The sequence below is a fragment of the Lutjanus erythropterus genome, chromosome 9, assembly GCF_056507025.1.
Source record: "Lutjanus erythropterus isolate fLutEry1 chromosome 9, fLutEry1.hap2, whole genome shotgun sequence".
Classification (NCBI taxonomy): domain Eukaryota; kingdom Metazoa; phylum Chordata; class Actinopteri; order Lutjaniformes; family Lutjanidae; genus Lutjanus; species Lutjanus erythropterus.
In genome coordinates, this window is record NC_139325.1 from 13,621,466 (window position 1) to 13,637,138 (window position 15,673).

At 37.7% G+C, this 15,673-nt stretch overlaps 1 protein-coding gene across 1 annotated transcript in view; it reads left to right on the forward strand.

Annotated features, from left to right (window-relative positions):
* Positions 1 to 346: 346 nt before the first annotated feature.
* Positions 347 to 15,673, forward strand: part of ulk4 (unc-51 like kinase 4) — a 108,499-nt gene continuing 93,172 nt past the window's right edge. Inside the window, exons 1-17 of the mRNA XM_084726211.1 lie at positions 347 to 1,342; positions 2,342 to 2,482; positions 2,983 to 3,082; positions 3,420 to 3,559; positions 3,657 to 3,819; positions 5,178 to 5,279; positions 6,136 to 6,219; positions 6,401 to 6,476; positions 6,786 to 6,929; positions 7,264 to 7,598; positions 7,844 to 7,913; positions 8,711 to 8,777; positions 9,007 to 9,099; positions 9,416 to 9,476; positions 9,607 to 9,827; positions 10,585 to 10,631; positions 11,239 to 11,317. Of these exons, the coding sequence (XP_084582337.1) occupies positions 2,345 to 2,482; positions 2,983 to 3,082; positions 3,420 to 3,559; positions 3,657 to 3,819; positions 5,178 to 5,279; positions 6,136 to 6,219; positions 6,401 to 6,476; positions 6,786 to 6,929; positions 7,264 to 7,598; positions 7,844 to 7,913; positions 8,711 to 8,777; positions 9,007 to 9,099; positions 9,416 to 9,476; positions 9,607 to 9,827; positions 10,585 to 10,631; positions 11,239 to 11,317 (1,920 nt within the window). The 5' untranslated portion in view covers positions 347 to 1,342; positions 2,342 to 2,344. The remainder of the gene's footprint in view (positions 1,343 to 2,341; positions 2,483 to 2,982; positions 3,083 to 3,419; positions 3,560 to 3,656; positions 3,820 to 5,177; positions 5,280 to 6,135; positions 6,220 to 6,400; positions 6,477 to 6,785; positions 6,930 to 7,263; positions 7,599 to 7,843; positions 7,914 to 8,710; positions 8,778 to 9,006; positions 9,100 to 9,415; positions 9,477 to 9,606; positions 9,828 to 10,584; positions 10,632 to 11,238; positions 11,318 to 15,673) is intronic.

Here is a 15,673-nt window from a genome sequence, read left to right on the forward strand (position 1 = left end):
ATTTTTTATTTTACGTTTTTGTGTGTGTGTGTGTGTGTGTGTGTGTGTGTGTGTGTGTGTGTGTGTGTGTGTGTGTATTTATACAACGTGCGAGGCAAATAGGGTGGCAAACATTTAATTGAAATTACTTTTGCTTTTATTTTGTAGAGCAAATTGCGTTTACAGGAAATGGTACTCTTAGCAACTTTACAGGTTAGGAAGTTTAAAGTTTTGTGCACTGAGGTTTTCCAGTGTCCCGTTGTTCATTTCTGCTAGACTGTCTTAAATTATTCTTAGTATTATTTCTCCTTGCTTTTTTTAATTAGCTTAAAATTCGTGTTGGGGTTTCACTACACGATTATGTGAAGTTTTAATTCTTTAATTGGCAAAAACGTATTTTTACAGGCTAAGAGCTCCGAGTACAATTGCTTTCACGTTATCAGCATTTTGAGTCGCTTGGTATGAAAAATAGTCCTGAAAGGAAACGGTAGTTTTGGTGGCTGTTGCCCGGTTTTAATAGAAATTCCCCATTTCACTACTTTTGGGTCGTTGAACCTGCACATGACTACACAATTTCCGACAGTGGCAGACTGCATTCAGTCCATTCAGGAGTGTCGCGGAAGCCTTGTGTCCTGCTGCCGGTGGATTCAGTCAATGCATGACGTAATTGTACTCGCTGATGGTCTGATGATCGCGTGTGCGCGTGTGCGTGTGAAAGACAGAGAGGTTGGGGTCTAACATACAGTAGGCCTTTGATACAGTTGCATCTTGGCACTGAAGACATGTTTTTTGTAGGACTTTTTACATTGACTGTGATACAAAACTAATAACAACAAATCATAAACATTAATAGGCCCACAATTTAATTTAGAAGAAAAAGTAAGAAAGTTTAGGTTCCTCTAAAATGTAAATAAAAATAGAGTCATAATAAGATAATAACTAGCTGTGGTTTGGAAATTTTGTGCACACAGTAAAGTGTGGGACTTGCGAATTGCATATTTGAATTTTATGTTTTAAAATGATAAAACATACAGTTTTGTTGGCGATTATTGTTCTATTCAATACTCTTGACCTTGCGCCGTCTGTTGTGTGGACTCTTGTATCCTAGCAACGCAGGAATATGCCATTTGGAGGTGGTCAGGTTAAAAACAATAAAAATTTTGTAGTTAAACCGACGTCTTTTTCGAACCAGATTTATGTTAAAATATGTGACAAAGGAAAATAGACTTATGTTTCCACATGTAATGACTTTGGTGTGTAGCTTTAGCTTTCATTTTATCTGAGGAATTCCAGGCTCCCCTCTTGCAGTTGGAATAAGGTGGTCCATCACTCTTCCGCCATCAAACAGCGGGTCGTTGAATAGGTAAGTTCAGAGAAACTTTGATAGTAACGGTAAGGAATAGCAAACATATATTGTTAACTTGAGTGTTTCATGGTCATGAGTATAGTTGCATGCAGTTTTCATGTAATTACGTTTCTTTCTGTGTAATGCAATTAGCCTCTGTCTTTCAAAGCGAGCAAAAATGCCTGCCGGGTTGCCAGACCACATAACAGCTAGTCTACACAATATTAACGTCACAAACCAACCATTAACGTGTTAGCTTTTAACTTAATAGTTAGCTTAACTCTGAATGTCATTGCCCACCTAAAAGCAAACTGTCAACTTTAAACATTCCCATTTAATATGACTATATTAGGTACAGTTTTGAGTCTATCCTCGCTCAAAGTTAAAACCATTTCATGACAGGTTTCCGCTCAAATCAAGTCGTTAGGGTGAAACAGGACCCAGGTGTTCAGCAGCAACGGTTAACTGGCTAACTGTATTAACTTGGTTACTTGTACAGGTAGCGATTTCGTACTGTAGTTGTGCAAAAAATATAAGCTATGCTAAATTTAAGTACCTCATATGGTATGTCCAATACTTGTAGAACAATTTTCACTTAGAAGTTACATATTTAACAATTAATTAATAATTAATTAATAATGTGATATTTTAATTGCTTGAGCTGTGATATAAATCATGATTTTCAAATGTAGTCCAGTGATATTATTTTTTTTGAAAGATTGATGTTGTCCAATGTCAAACCATATTAACAACAACATAAATAGGTTTCAGTTTATTCAAATTCAATAACTGTATGGTCTATAATTAGTAACAACACATTTTAAATATCATGCAAATGCACAACTTTCATGATAAAGCCGAACATCATAAAAATATATGTATATCTGATATTTCTCTGCTTCATTGATGACAAACCCTACTCTTTCTCTCTTTCTCTCTCCCTCTCTTTTTCTCTTTGCTCAGCTTCTTAAAATGTGCATTGATTATAAATTTAGGCCTTTTGTTTCTTATCCACAGGGGATGGAGAACTTCATCTTGTATGAGGAACTTGGGGCAGGCAGTAACTCTGTGGTCTATAAAGGAAGAAAAAAGGGCAATCTCACCTATGTAGCCATCATCTGTGCTGACAAAGCCAAGAGACCTGACATCACTAATCATGTAGGATAGTTTTTAAGCGTCATACATTTGCTAAGAAATCTGTTACATTTCAGTATTTTTTTTTTATATATTAAAGCTACTACAAGGAGTTTTTGAGTGGTTATGAAATCGTCTCAATTTAATACTGAAGCCTCCAAATGACCCACATAAGGAAGCAAGGTTATCTGAGGATTGGCTGTTTCTATATAGTTATTCTTAATGATTGCCACCAGGTCAGATTCTCCTTGAAATTAGATGAAACGACCCTGGAGAAACTATTAAATATAAAGATTATAGAGTTATATTGACTTAAAATTCCACTAATTTCTTCAGACATCTGTCTTTTCCCAAATTTCTACATTTCTACAACACTGTCTAACAAAAAATCCTGGGAACACAGGGGCACTGCACGCAAATTATTTCCAGGATAAATTTAGATTTTGAATATATTTATATATATTATATTTTAAATATAGAAAAACCACTCTAAACATTAAATTATATTGTTTCTGTCCCATTAGGTACGTCTCAGTCATGATCTGCATCATCCGAACATAGTAAGCTTCCATGAGTGGTATGAGACAAGTAACCACCTCTGGTTGGTAGTGGAGCTCTGTACAGGTCAGTAATTATCTCTAAGTGGCCATGCACCATGAGATGTGATAACTTAGTGCTGGTTTTAAGCTGTCAAAGGATATGGAGTGAGAAATGCATCTTATAGTGGCTTCAAATTGATATGATTGTACAAATAGTAAATACCCTCATATTCTGGTTTATTTGATTAGTGACAGCTATTCACTTTCAATAATAGATTATAAAGTGTTGTGTTTTTTATGCAGAATGGATTTCTGGTTTTTAAAACAATACATTTAGGGATCAGGCAAGGACTAGTTTCTTTATCCCTCTCATGCTTTCTTTCTTGTCTTATTTTTCCTTGCTCTCTCCATCTATCTACTAGGTGGTTCCCTGGAGTCTGTAATTGGTCATGATGGATGTCTGTCAGAAGATGTAGTGAGAAGGTTTGGATGGGACTTGGTCAAAGGACTGAAACACATTCATGATTCAGGAATCATTTTCTCTGACTTGACCCCTGCTAAGGTTTGCATCTACATTCATGTGTTTGTAGGACTAACAATATAACATCAGAAATATTATTATCATATGAATATAGCAATTCTCTTTTTGTTGTCCATAGATCCTATTGGATGGTAGTGGCATTCTGAAGTTTGGTAACTTCTGTATGTCCAAGGCAGAGGGAGAGACACTGGAGGATTTCTTTACCTTGCTCTTTACATCTGAGGAGGCAAATGAAGGAGATAGCAAGGAGAACTTTGACAATATGAGGAAAAGATTACAAGGTCAGATAATTGTTTTTTTTTTTATCATATTGTTAGTATATGAATTGCATTGTTGACTGATGAAGAAGCTGACCAGTAGTTTAGCCAAGAATGGAATTGTAATCTTATATGTGCTAGGGGAACTCATTGGGAGCAAGGGAACATGTAAACAAGCAGGCAGGGATTTTATGTGACAACATGGTGGAAAATCTTGCAGAAGAACAGTAGTGGCATGTTAAAGAATGGCAGGGTGTGTAGGTCAAAACAAAAACATCTTATCTTATGTGGGTGAATTCAGGGCAGGGCAGAAGGCAGCTGAAGGAAGTGATGGAGAAGCATTAGCTCTTGTTATGACATGGTGATTATATCAGAAATTAAAAGCTGAGAAAATGTAACACGTTGTGTACTAAAAGTGTACTGTGTGGTAACTAAGGGTCTGATTTACTAAGATCCTAAATAAAGAGTACTAAATTGCACGTGCTCTCAAACATATTGCACATTTGGTTGGTGTCTGTTTTGTGGGTGATCTACTGAGAATAATTGCATAAATGACAACAGGTGCACACACACTGTGGAGACAGCCGTATTTAAATAAGGGTTTTGTGTACATTGGCATTTCTGCCACGTGGAGTGTGGACAAAAAACAATGACTGCCAGCGCAAAATTAAATTTGATCCCATGGAAGTGTTAGTGGAAGACGCAAATAAGCATATTGTTGAGCTACAGCAAAAAAAAGGTCAAAAACAATGGATGAAATTAAGAGAAGCTAGCAAGATATAAGGTGAATAACAAAAGAAAAACTGGCTTATTGCGCAGGAAGTGCAAGCTGTGTTGACTGTGGCCCAAGTACTCATCTGCGTGCAACGCTGCACTGATTACCACCTTCCTTTCAAACGTACTGAAGACAGATGCAGTCAGAGTCACTGGATATTACTGTCAGGCTTGGTAAAGCCTGGGTTGAAACACTAGAGTAGAAATGCCCCATATTGCATATTCATTAAGACAACCATACTAAATGGACAGTGTGTGCTGTCTTGCACATTTTAAAGATGCAATCCTCAATACACACTGTCAGTAGATCAGCTTGCACATTTGTTTGCAGGTGATGTCAAGTTTGCACACGTTTTTACACACACAAACCATTAGTAAATCCATGTGATATAGAGTCCACTATCCATCAGTTATGTAAATAACTGATTTAACGTTAACCAGCGCATCAGTTATTCTTCTCATTTACCTCATCGTGACCAAGATTACAAAAGGTCATTAAAATGTTCAATTTGGCTAAAGTGCACATTGAAACATCTTTTTTTCACGATGAAGATCTATTTTTACTGTTTTTGTCTTATGTATATGTATGTATCTGTGTGCATTTTCAGGTGCTCCAACTTACAGTGCCCCAGAGGTTTTACAGGGGTCAGAAACCAATATGAGCTCTGATCTCTGGGCTCTGGGCTGTATATTTTACTACATGTACTATGGTACCTACACACACACACACACACACGCACGCACGCACGCACGCACGCACACACACACACATGCACACACACACACACACACACACGCACGCACACATGCACACACACACACAGCACTGTTATGTAAATGTTTGTATTATCATGATGTATTTATCATCATTATTTCAATTATGTATTAGTGCTGAATTTTAACAAACTGGAGAAACAGTTTAGCATATCTTTCCATTCAGCCTTTAGTAGCTACTACAGAAGCAACACTGGCACTGTAGAAAAAACATAAAATAAATAACTCAAATGTGTTGTCATTTTTACTCCAAAGCAAGGTAAATGGTCAAAATTGTGTGAAAGTGTTCAATAAAAAACAATTAAACAGAGGAATTCCCAAACCTGTACAAAACACTTTAAGGTCCTAAAACTTGCAGTACCAGTTGGCACCAGGAGAGGGCAGTATATACCAGTTGTACCCCACCATATATAGTGTATGTTAAAGAAAGCATCAATGCATGTTTATGCCTCAGAACAAACTTAAATAATAAGAACAATGAGTTCAGTACTGCATACAGTGCAGTATGTGTTAATGAATTTAACCATATTTGTTTCCTGATTTGTCCTCCAATGTACTCAGTATTTATGATGATGTCACTGAACTGGACTGAAAAAAATCTTTAATTATTGAGGAGCAGAATTAGTTGTACTCTAAATGATGACTGAATCCTGAAAAACCAAACTGCAAAAAAGTTGACATACAGCAGATAATAGGCGATAAGATACTGGCACTGACCTCAACATACAGTATTACACCATATTGTACTGTAGTGTATTGTAAACTTAAATCCAAACTGTTTTCATTTCCCAGGTAAACCTCCATTCATTTCTGATAGTAACACTGATGTTACAGAAATGATTTTACACAAGGAACCACGACCCCCCAGTCAGACAAGTAATACACACACTCAGACACAGATGTAAATGTTTGTGACATTTTTCTTGCTGTTTATCAAAAGAAATATAGTTGTAGCTGTACGATCCCTTATTAAGTGGAGCTTTCCTTTGCATGCTGGCTGTTGTTTGTTGTTTTGTTTATTTAATCAATGAAGTTATCTTCTGTTATTTGTTTACAGTTTTGTCATCCAGTCCTCCCAGTGAGGACTTCCAGAACCTTCTGAAAGGTTTGCTCAACAAAAACCCAGATAAGAGGTCAGGTTCAAAGATACACACACAGGTCCAGCACACACTTTTCTATTACTGCTGTTATGACTATCATTATAACATTTGTCTGAGGTGAACTGTCGTGGTAGGTTACAATTTGATTAAAATTGTAACACAATGTCCATACTCTCAATTTTAAATTATAGGAACCAGGCTGGAGTTTGTTGTTCAGTTGTCCTCAAGGTGGCTTAACATCACAATAATGCTAAATGCTATTGTTGTATATTATTTCTTTATTGCACATTGACCTTAGTGTCATATTTCTGTACTGAACGTTTGTTGTTTTTTGTTGTTTAGGATGGACTGGACAGAATTGCTGGCCCATCCTTTCTGGGCGCAAATACTAAAGGAGGAAGAGGATGCACAGGAGGAAGAAGAGGACGGAGAAGGGCTTCATAGGGGAACAAATGTCTGTCAGTGGGTTGGTTCAGCTAACCTGAGGTGTGTTGATATTTGTTATCATTTCTTTTGGTTTTACAGCTCCTACTGCATACTACTACATTTGTTGCAGCATGTTGTTGCATTTGTTGTTGATCCATTTAATTGCACACAGCTTTACTTTGTGGAAGATTAGGAATGTACATATTACTGGTAGATGTAGAAGTGTCGTTCAAGCCCAATCCTCTTTTATCCATGAGAGAGGCCAAAAAGTTAGAAACACCTTTAAATATGATGCAATACATTTCAACAGGACAACAGTGTAATCAAAAAAGTTCATTATGCTGTTTGTAACCCTTAGTTGAAGAGTTTGTTTGTGTGTAATTTTCTTCCACAGATACACAAGGATCACTGATGCCTTCCCTCCAGGACTGGCTGATGAGCTTCCCAACAGCCACTTGGCCATCATGGAGCCAGACCGTAGGATCTCTAATAAACTAATCTCATGCCAGTCAACCCCTGCAGCAACTCACAGACAGTCTGGAATAAGGACTGATGACTGCCAACAAACTGTCAGACACACAACCTGTGGAGCCTCAAGGAACAGCCAGGATTTGAGTGGAAAGAGGGGAAAGGAGAGAAGAGAGGGGAAGGCAAAGACAGATGATGACCCCAAGCTAACTGTTGCCCAGAAGTTACAAATATTGCAGCCCAATAAGTCATTTACACAAGGTAACACATCCCCTGATGTCTGATGTTAGAGTAGTTTGGCTGTGGAAATTGTATTCTAGATAAGCCAAATTTGTTTTGTCCTGTTGTTTTCACTTCAACTTCAAACATTTGGATCTTTCACTGTTTGCTGTAATTGTTCAACTGTCTGGTGAACAATTAAAGCAAACTAGCTAAGAGTCTCAGGCATATGTGTGAAATGTGCCCTCAAAAATATGATTTTGCATCTTGTGTGCTTCCTCCTCAAGATAACATTTCAGAGCTCAGGCCAAAGAGTGGTCTCGATGAAGACAACACTGAGGCAATTTTTCTGCTCAGGTATTCAGTTCAGTCTATCCGCTGTACATGTTTTGCCAGAATTGTACCCAGTCAGTTAATCAATGGATTGAATTTATTCTTTCTGAAGAAGAATGTGAATCTTGAAAGTTTTACACAAAATATTATAAGTTGTACTCTATCTAAACTCTTGGGCACACATATCTACAAATACTCTCTGGCAGCCATTCACAAACTTAAGAAGGCCATGACCCAATTGAATTCTGGAAATCTTCTGTGGCCCACCCAAACTATTAATTGCAATTCTGATCAACACACCAGACTAACCATATGAATGATGAGATGTAAGATACATTCCAGTATTAATGTGACAGGTCACCAAATACAGTGTTACATCTGTTAAACTAGGTCAGATAAATGAAGGATAGCACGTAATTTAAATCCCATTACTTTGTTTTATTAGTTCTGATTACTTAAAACAATTGTGATAATTTCAGTCTTACAAAATTAAAACTAAAAAAAGGTTTTCTTTCTTTATTTATTTTCTTATAAACTCTCAAGGCCCACTTGCAGGGCCTTCACGGCTCACTGGTGGGCCATGGCCCACACTTTGGGAATTGCCACTCTGAATGGCAAGTATACAGTATAATACAGTACATTAAGTGCTCTTTTAGAATGAGTCCCCCCACTAGTACTCAAACATCTATCCCCTATATAATGCTGTGCTCTACCAGTTAAGCTACACAAGATTAGTCTCATGCATATATATCCTAATCCATCCGACTAGCCATAAACAGCTAGCAGGATATTTTAATGTTGTCTTCCTTTTGTTTTTCTAGCTCCCGTGCCAACTCGAAGAGAAGCTGCACTATTTCAGACTCTCTGAACCAGACCCCTGCACCTCAGGTTACGGCTACCATATACTCTGAAATCTATAAGAACATGTAAACAGCAGAGAGGAGTAGTTCATGCTAATGTAACACGAATAACTGGTAAATTAGTCCAGTCACACTACTGACAAGGCATATTATCCTCTGCTTCCATCTGCTGGTGTACTTGGTGAATACTAAAATACTAAATAAGTAAAACTAAATGCCTCCTCTGCTATTTTGTCTTTCCTTTCCCTTCCTCATAGGCCAGTACTGGTACTGACATCACATCCTGTATGAAAGCTCTTCTCCATACAGACTCTGATCTGACTGTCACCCCAGTTATGGATAATCCCAAGGTACAGACATGCAGTATTACTGGATGCATACATTTCAGATTTCAGGGTGTTACAACTATTTGACCTCAATAGTAAGCATTCTTGTTGTTCATGTTTTGTTATAACCTTCTCACTCAGTTAAATTGTGTAAGCTAAGCAATATTAAACAACAGTATGGCAAAATTATTGTCAAAGTTTTATGTTACGTTATGCAAACTGATTTCAAGGACTCATGTTTACTAGGAAGTAAGGAAAATTGCTGCATAGGTATTGTGATATGAAGATCAAATGGCTCATACTGAGGCACATTGTCTGTCTTTCTTTTTCTGTTTACCAGATTCTTAAGAGTCCTCCTGTGCGATTTGATTCCAAAACCCTTTGTGTATCAGCATATTCAGGTATGGAAGATTCATTTTTGAAGTCAGTGACAAGTGAGATTTCATCAGTGTACTGCAGACAGTATAGATGATCTATGAAATATATAGTCATTGGGCCTAATCTGATGTTTTCTTCTTTCCACCCCTCCAGTTGAGAAGCTGCAGTCCCTGGGTGATGAAGAGTGGACTGTCTTCCTCTTACAGCTCTGTTCATCCCTTGGAGAACAGAACCCCTCAGCTCCCACCCCCTCACCCTTGACTGCTCCTCATCCTCCCTCCACAACCATCAGATCCAAGCTCAACCTGCTGTGCTACCTCTGCTGTGTGGTTGGACACAAAGTCATTGCTAACAGACTGATTAATTCAGCACTGGTAGGAAAACATGTATTTATTTTAGGACCCCTGTTGAAATATTGTCACATCACTACTGGCTGGATTTAACAAGATAATTTTGCAGATTAAGCGGAAATGTGTAGCCCTTGCTCTCAGCTGAGTGAAATTGAGGTTATAAAATACTCTAGTTTTTCCATTCGTATGTCTGTAAACTCTAACACATACAATATAAGAAGTTATCAGTTTGTTTTCCTCAGTCCTTGTGTTCCCTCTGGGATACATTTGCCAGACATTTGTTTTCACCTGCCAGTGAAGACCTCCACTAGGAAGATGTAACATGCATGACGTTCTTTATATTGCTCCCTGCTTGTCACTACTTAAGTTGGAGTCATTAATGCAGTGTCAAGAATGTAGCCCCATCAAATTATTCAAAGTTTAAAAAAGGACTTTTTTTTCATATGACTTTGAACACAAAAGACCTTAGAATGTATATATTTTTGCAAAATAAAGAATTTAATTGTGACAAAGTTGATACATTTTTTGATTTTGACTACTTTCAAGATGCATCACTTCTGATAAAACTTGTTGTGATAATAGTTCTGTCCATATTGCTAATCTGACCTAAAAAAATATGTACAAATATTGATTTGAAAAAGTTTATTGAAAGTCATAATTAACCAAAAACCCATGTTTTTCTGTCATATAACAATTTCTTATAGATGACGTTTTTAATCTTGTTCTTCTTTCTTCATACTCACTTTATCTGTCTGTCTAATCATCTCTGTCCTTCATTCAGCTTCCAGTATTGACGCAGCAATTACGACAGGCTCCTAACTGGGATGTGTAAGTACATTATATACTTATTCTCTGTAAACATGGAACATGACTGTTCAAATTCAAATTTGCCTGAATGTTGCAGGAGTGGTTACTATCAATACACAATAAAATGCAAACAAAATAATAATTGGTGGAACTGAACCAACTTTACACGACATAGACACCCAAAAAGCAAGTGATGTGGCAGAACTTAACTATATTAGAAAGGTTTTTGGCTGAAAAAGCACTCGGATATAGCAGCCAAAATTGCTTTTTGGCTGCACTAAAGTAACACACACAAATCAGACAAGCACTAAAGGATTTGTCCTCTCTCTTTCTCTCTCTTTCATCATCTCCCTTTCTTTCGCAGTTCTTTAACAAGTGTTTCAAAGTTAGTGCTATTAACACCAATACATAATATGCTCAAAAAAAGCTAATACAAAGTGGGTGTTTACAAAGTCCTGGTGCATGAAACTGATAGGCTTCTTTTCTGAACTGTTTTCCCTTATATCAGTACTGGTTTTAGAGTTTTAGTGATTGAAAATGAATATTTTGTATAGTCCTGTACTGGTATACAAACAGACCATCAAACACTTTCCATTTTTTATTTAATGAAATTTAAAATGTTTTACAGACGAAGCAAGGTTCTCAGAGTCATGGGCCTACTTGCTCTGCACTGTACTGAACTCGGAGAGGACAGTCCTGTTTCTGAGGTCTGGAACGCACACACACACATACACAGAGTTGTTATGTAAATGTGTGTATTGCTATTGTGCATTTATTGTCAGTATTGTAATTATGTATTATATGTTAGTGTTGAATGTAATTTAGATTCAGTCTTTAGTGGGTAGTACAGGAGCAAATTTGACACTGTAGAACAGGGAACAGGGAAATTCCTAAAGATTTAAAACCTGCAGTACCAATGTTTAACCAAGAGGTGGCAGTACATTCCAGCAGGAGCCCACCATGTGCATATTGCAGAAAGTACATGCTTATGTTGAGAACACACTGAAAACGTAAGACAGTGATTGCATTACTGCATACAGTATGTATGTAATTGTTCTTGAGAAAAATCTTGCTTCATGGTGCCATCCACATTTAATAGTTGTGTTATGTTTGTTTGGATGTTATCCCTACTTTTGTTCTGTTTCAGGGCATATCACTATATCGCAAATAATTAAAATGTCTAGTCAAGTGGTTTTCAAACTGTGGGGCGGGCCCCACTGGTGAGTCATAGAGTCACTGTGTGTGGGGCATGGATATTTGGGTGAAATGAAAAATGGAGTGAGACTAAGTTGGATATATATGATATATTTAGGGAAAATAAACAAACAAGAGCTTCTTGATGGTGACCTTTATGTTTTAAAAAAGTTTTCTTTTATTTCTTTCCTTTTGTTATTAGTGGCTTCCCCTGTCATTGTTAATCATTGGTTTAAAAAGTGTGTGGGGTGTGAAATTTTTTCAGCTTCTGAAGTGGGCATGCCAGAAAAAAGTTTTAGTTTCTTTGGTCTAGCCTAACATGATGGAGAAAATCTTCCCTTAAACAATATATAGAAGGGAATACATGTGCTTGTGTGAACCAGCAGATGGCATTAAAAACTTATATGATGACAAGTCTTTCATCAGCCTCAGCTCAGAGATACTGAAACCTCTCTCTCTCTCTCTCACTCTCTCTCTCTCTCTCTCTCTCTCTCTCTCTCTCCCTCTCTCTCTCTCTCTCTCTCTCTAATAACTTCATATTTGTAACCAAACATTGTACAGTAATACGAGTTAAGTCACTAGATGTAGAGTTTCATCTTATGATAATTTTAACCTCTGGAAGTCGTTGTAATGCTACTGTAACTTTATAGTAACAATATCACCATAGTAGACTTTCTTTGTTATTGTCACAGTAATTATACAACTGAAACTGCTGTACATATATAGATTTAGGTACACTAGTATTTTATGTACACACAGCTAAAACTAATACTCAAGTCAGTTAGTTTTATTTATTTAGCCTAGTATCACCTATCCCAATTTTGCCTTAAGGGCCTTTATAGTCTGTGCAGCATAATCTTGCTCCTTAAGTCCTCAATTCAAAAAAGGAAAAACTCCACAAAAAATCCACAGGAACCCACACCTAACAGCAGAATAACAGCAGAAGCGTGATGCTTATTTAAGGACAGACAGAATAGATGTTGTGGATACAGAATAGACCAACAGTAAAATTACAGTACAGGATGTTTAAATTATAGAATTCTATAAAATTTCAGATTGTAGACCGTAGACATGAAGAAGACAGAGGTGTTGATTCAAGTTTCTGATTATCTGGAGGCTGGAGTTTGTGGTGCTGTTGATTTGTTTTGCATTGTTAATTATTGCAATTTAGCCTACCCACATTATAAATGGAGAGGACAAAACAATAGAAACATCTGTCAGTATGACACAATTCAACAGTTTTAGAAAATGCAACCTCCAAAATGACCATACCGTTGAATCAACACGTCTGTAAAACAGTTTCAACAAAAGAATGAACATTGCAGCCTACATGAAGAGAGGGTTTATTGCAGAACTGTTGCATTAAATTGCATTAATTTAGCTTTATGTATCTAACTGACAAATGAATGTAGCGTAGTGTAAAGTAATATGACAAACTTGTCTACACACAGATTTTCTTTTCCTGGACAGAGACACACATAGAGACACGGGTTACAGAAATACTTTATTGACCCCCCTCAACACACAGACACGCACACACGCATGCACACACGCACACACACACACACACACAGGCAAACACACACTCAAACAGTGGTGCTGAACTAATTCAATGTAAAAGCAGTTTTGTATGGAGGTGAGATCTGGAGCCTCTCTCCCACATTTGATCCTTTCATCCTGAACAGAACTAAACACGTTTTTTCCGTCTCTTTTTTTCTATCGACTCTCTGCTTTTCTTTTGTCTCTTCGTCTGCTCGATCACGTCTATTTATTGTGAATGAAATCCATCCCGGCTACCATAGCTCTGATCCCACATCCGCTCCCTTTCCTGGTCTCGTCTTTTTCTTTTCTCATTCTCCACTTGTTCTGACACTTAACTGCTACCGAGTCGTCACGGCGATTTACAAAATGGCCGACTGTGGCATAGCAGTGTTTTTTCGGTGTGCTTGTTGTTAAAGACAAATGGCGGAACATTTTTTCTGCTCCCCTCCTTACCTCCCTGCAGCTACCGTAGGATGACAAATTGTTAAGAAAGGGACAAAGCTGTACATTTGAGCCTGTGTGTCTTTGTGTGTCTGTTTTGTCTATGACCAAGTGTGTGTCCATCTATAGACTCAGCAGGGGTTCTGTGTGTGTGTGAGTGTGTGTGTGTGTGTGTGTGTGTGTGTGTGTGTGTGTGTGTGTGTGTGTGTGTGTGTTTGTAAGCGTTCATGGGCTTCGTTGAGATATGTTTGTGTGTGCACTCAGCAGGGGTCCTGTGTATGTAGTTTTGTGTGTGTCTGTGTTGTCTGTGCTTTTTGTGTGTATATATGTGTGCATGCAAATGTTCTGTGTGTGTATTATTACGTTAGTCTTGCAAACACATGACCAATAAAACAGTACATACATGCACATTTTGTGTGTGTGTGTGTGTGTGTGTGTGTGTGTGTGTGTGTGTGTTCTCTCAGCAGGGGTCCTCCTGCTGCAGTCCTGCTGATTGGAGTGTCAGGGCTGGGTTTAGTTACCATGGTAACTGCTATATGCTTCGATCACCCCCCCCAAAAAAACACACACAAACACACACTCCTGTCTGTCTCTATCTTTCATTCTGTCTCACTCTGTCCTTTCTTTTTGTCCACTTGCTAGTCTGTCTGTCTTTGTCCCTTACTCTTTCTGTCTGTCTCCTCAAACTGACTTAAATGAGAATAAAATTTTCTGGGTTAATGTTACTAATGCTTGCCGCTTTCCTTATGCGACATAGAGAAGCTGTGCTTTCAAAACCAAATAGATATGATTTTCCCCTTCACTTATCACTTCTAAAGTTTTCTGTGGCTTTTACAGTGGTTTAGCTGGTAAAGCTTCCACTGTGCAGGGTGTTTCATGGGGATATGGTGTCTTAACGCATTCTAAAAGCTCACAACAAGCTTTAAGAACACACATTCAGAGGGCATTGGCTCCAGGAAGATGCTACTGAAAGCATTTGTGAACCCCTCCTGCAAGGAAAAGATGAGTTTGAACTGCTTGTTTTGTGTAAATATTTGACATCTAATAAATTTTCATTAATACCATTGAAAACCTATGATATGGTGAAACAGAAAATATGTCAGTGCTGTTTCTTGGAGGTGTCTAGTGAAGATATTCTCAGAAACAGCTCTAATCCACATCCAGCATCTCTTGAGGCTATAACATGCAACATTTCCATATTAACATGTCTAAAAACGCTTGACATATGTATTTTTTTTGGATCGGGTACTAACATTATCCCAAATGTTTTCAACAATGTTCATAAGCAGAGAAATCCACCTTTTCAAGGTAATGGTGCACTTCTTGCTAGTTGTTGCTAGGTAGTTGCTAGTTGCTGTAACCTCCAGGAAAACATGGGAGACGTCAAATTTGTCAGAGAGCAAGGACTGAAGTTGGTGCATGTGACGGCTCATGAGCATGATTTCTGCCTGAGTCATGTCAGATGTCATGTCATGTCATGAGCCATGATGTTGTCTAAAAGTGAAGATAACAACTCCCATGATTCCACACTACTTCACAGGTTGATCAAACTACTCTTGTTATTGTTTTAAAGTGACAACGGCCCCCAGAACAATTGACATATTGTGCATTTAAATCAGGTGTTTGATTCATCAACAAAACTGCTAAAACACAGTATCTACTGTATATTTGCTTTGTATATTTCAGCCATGCATTGGTCACATCACATCTGCCATGAAACTTAAGAAAATATATATATTTTGCAAGCATCAATTTTAAGACATCTCAGTAAAAAGTTTGCATGTAAATGTAGAAAGTTAAGCAAATTTAGGTGGAAAGCTGGGTGCTTGAAGATAAGAGGGTTACCTCTGACTGCAATGCCACTGCTTTGTACGCCAGTTTCTTCT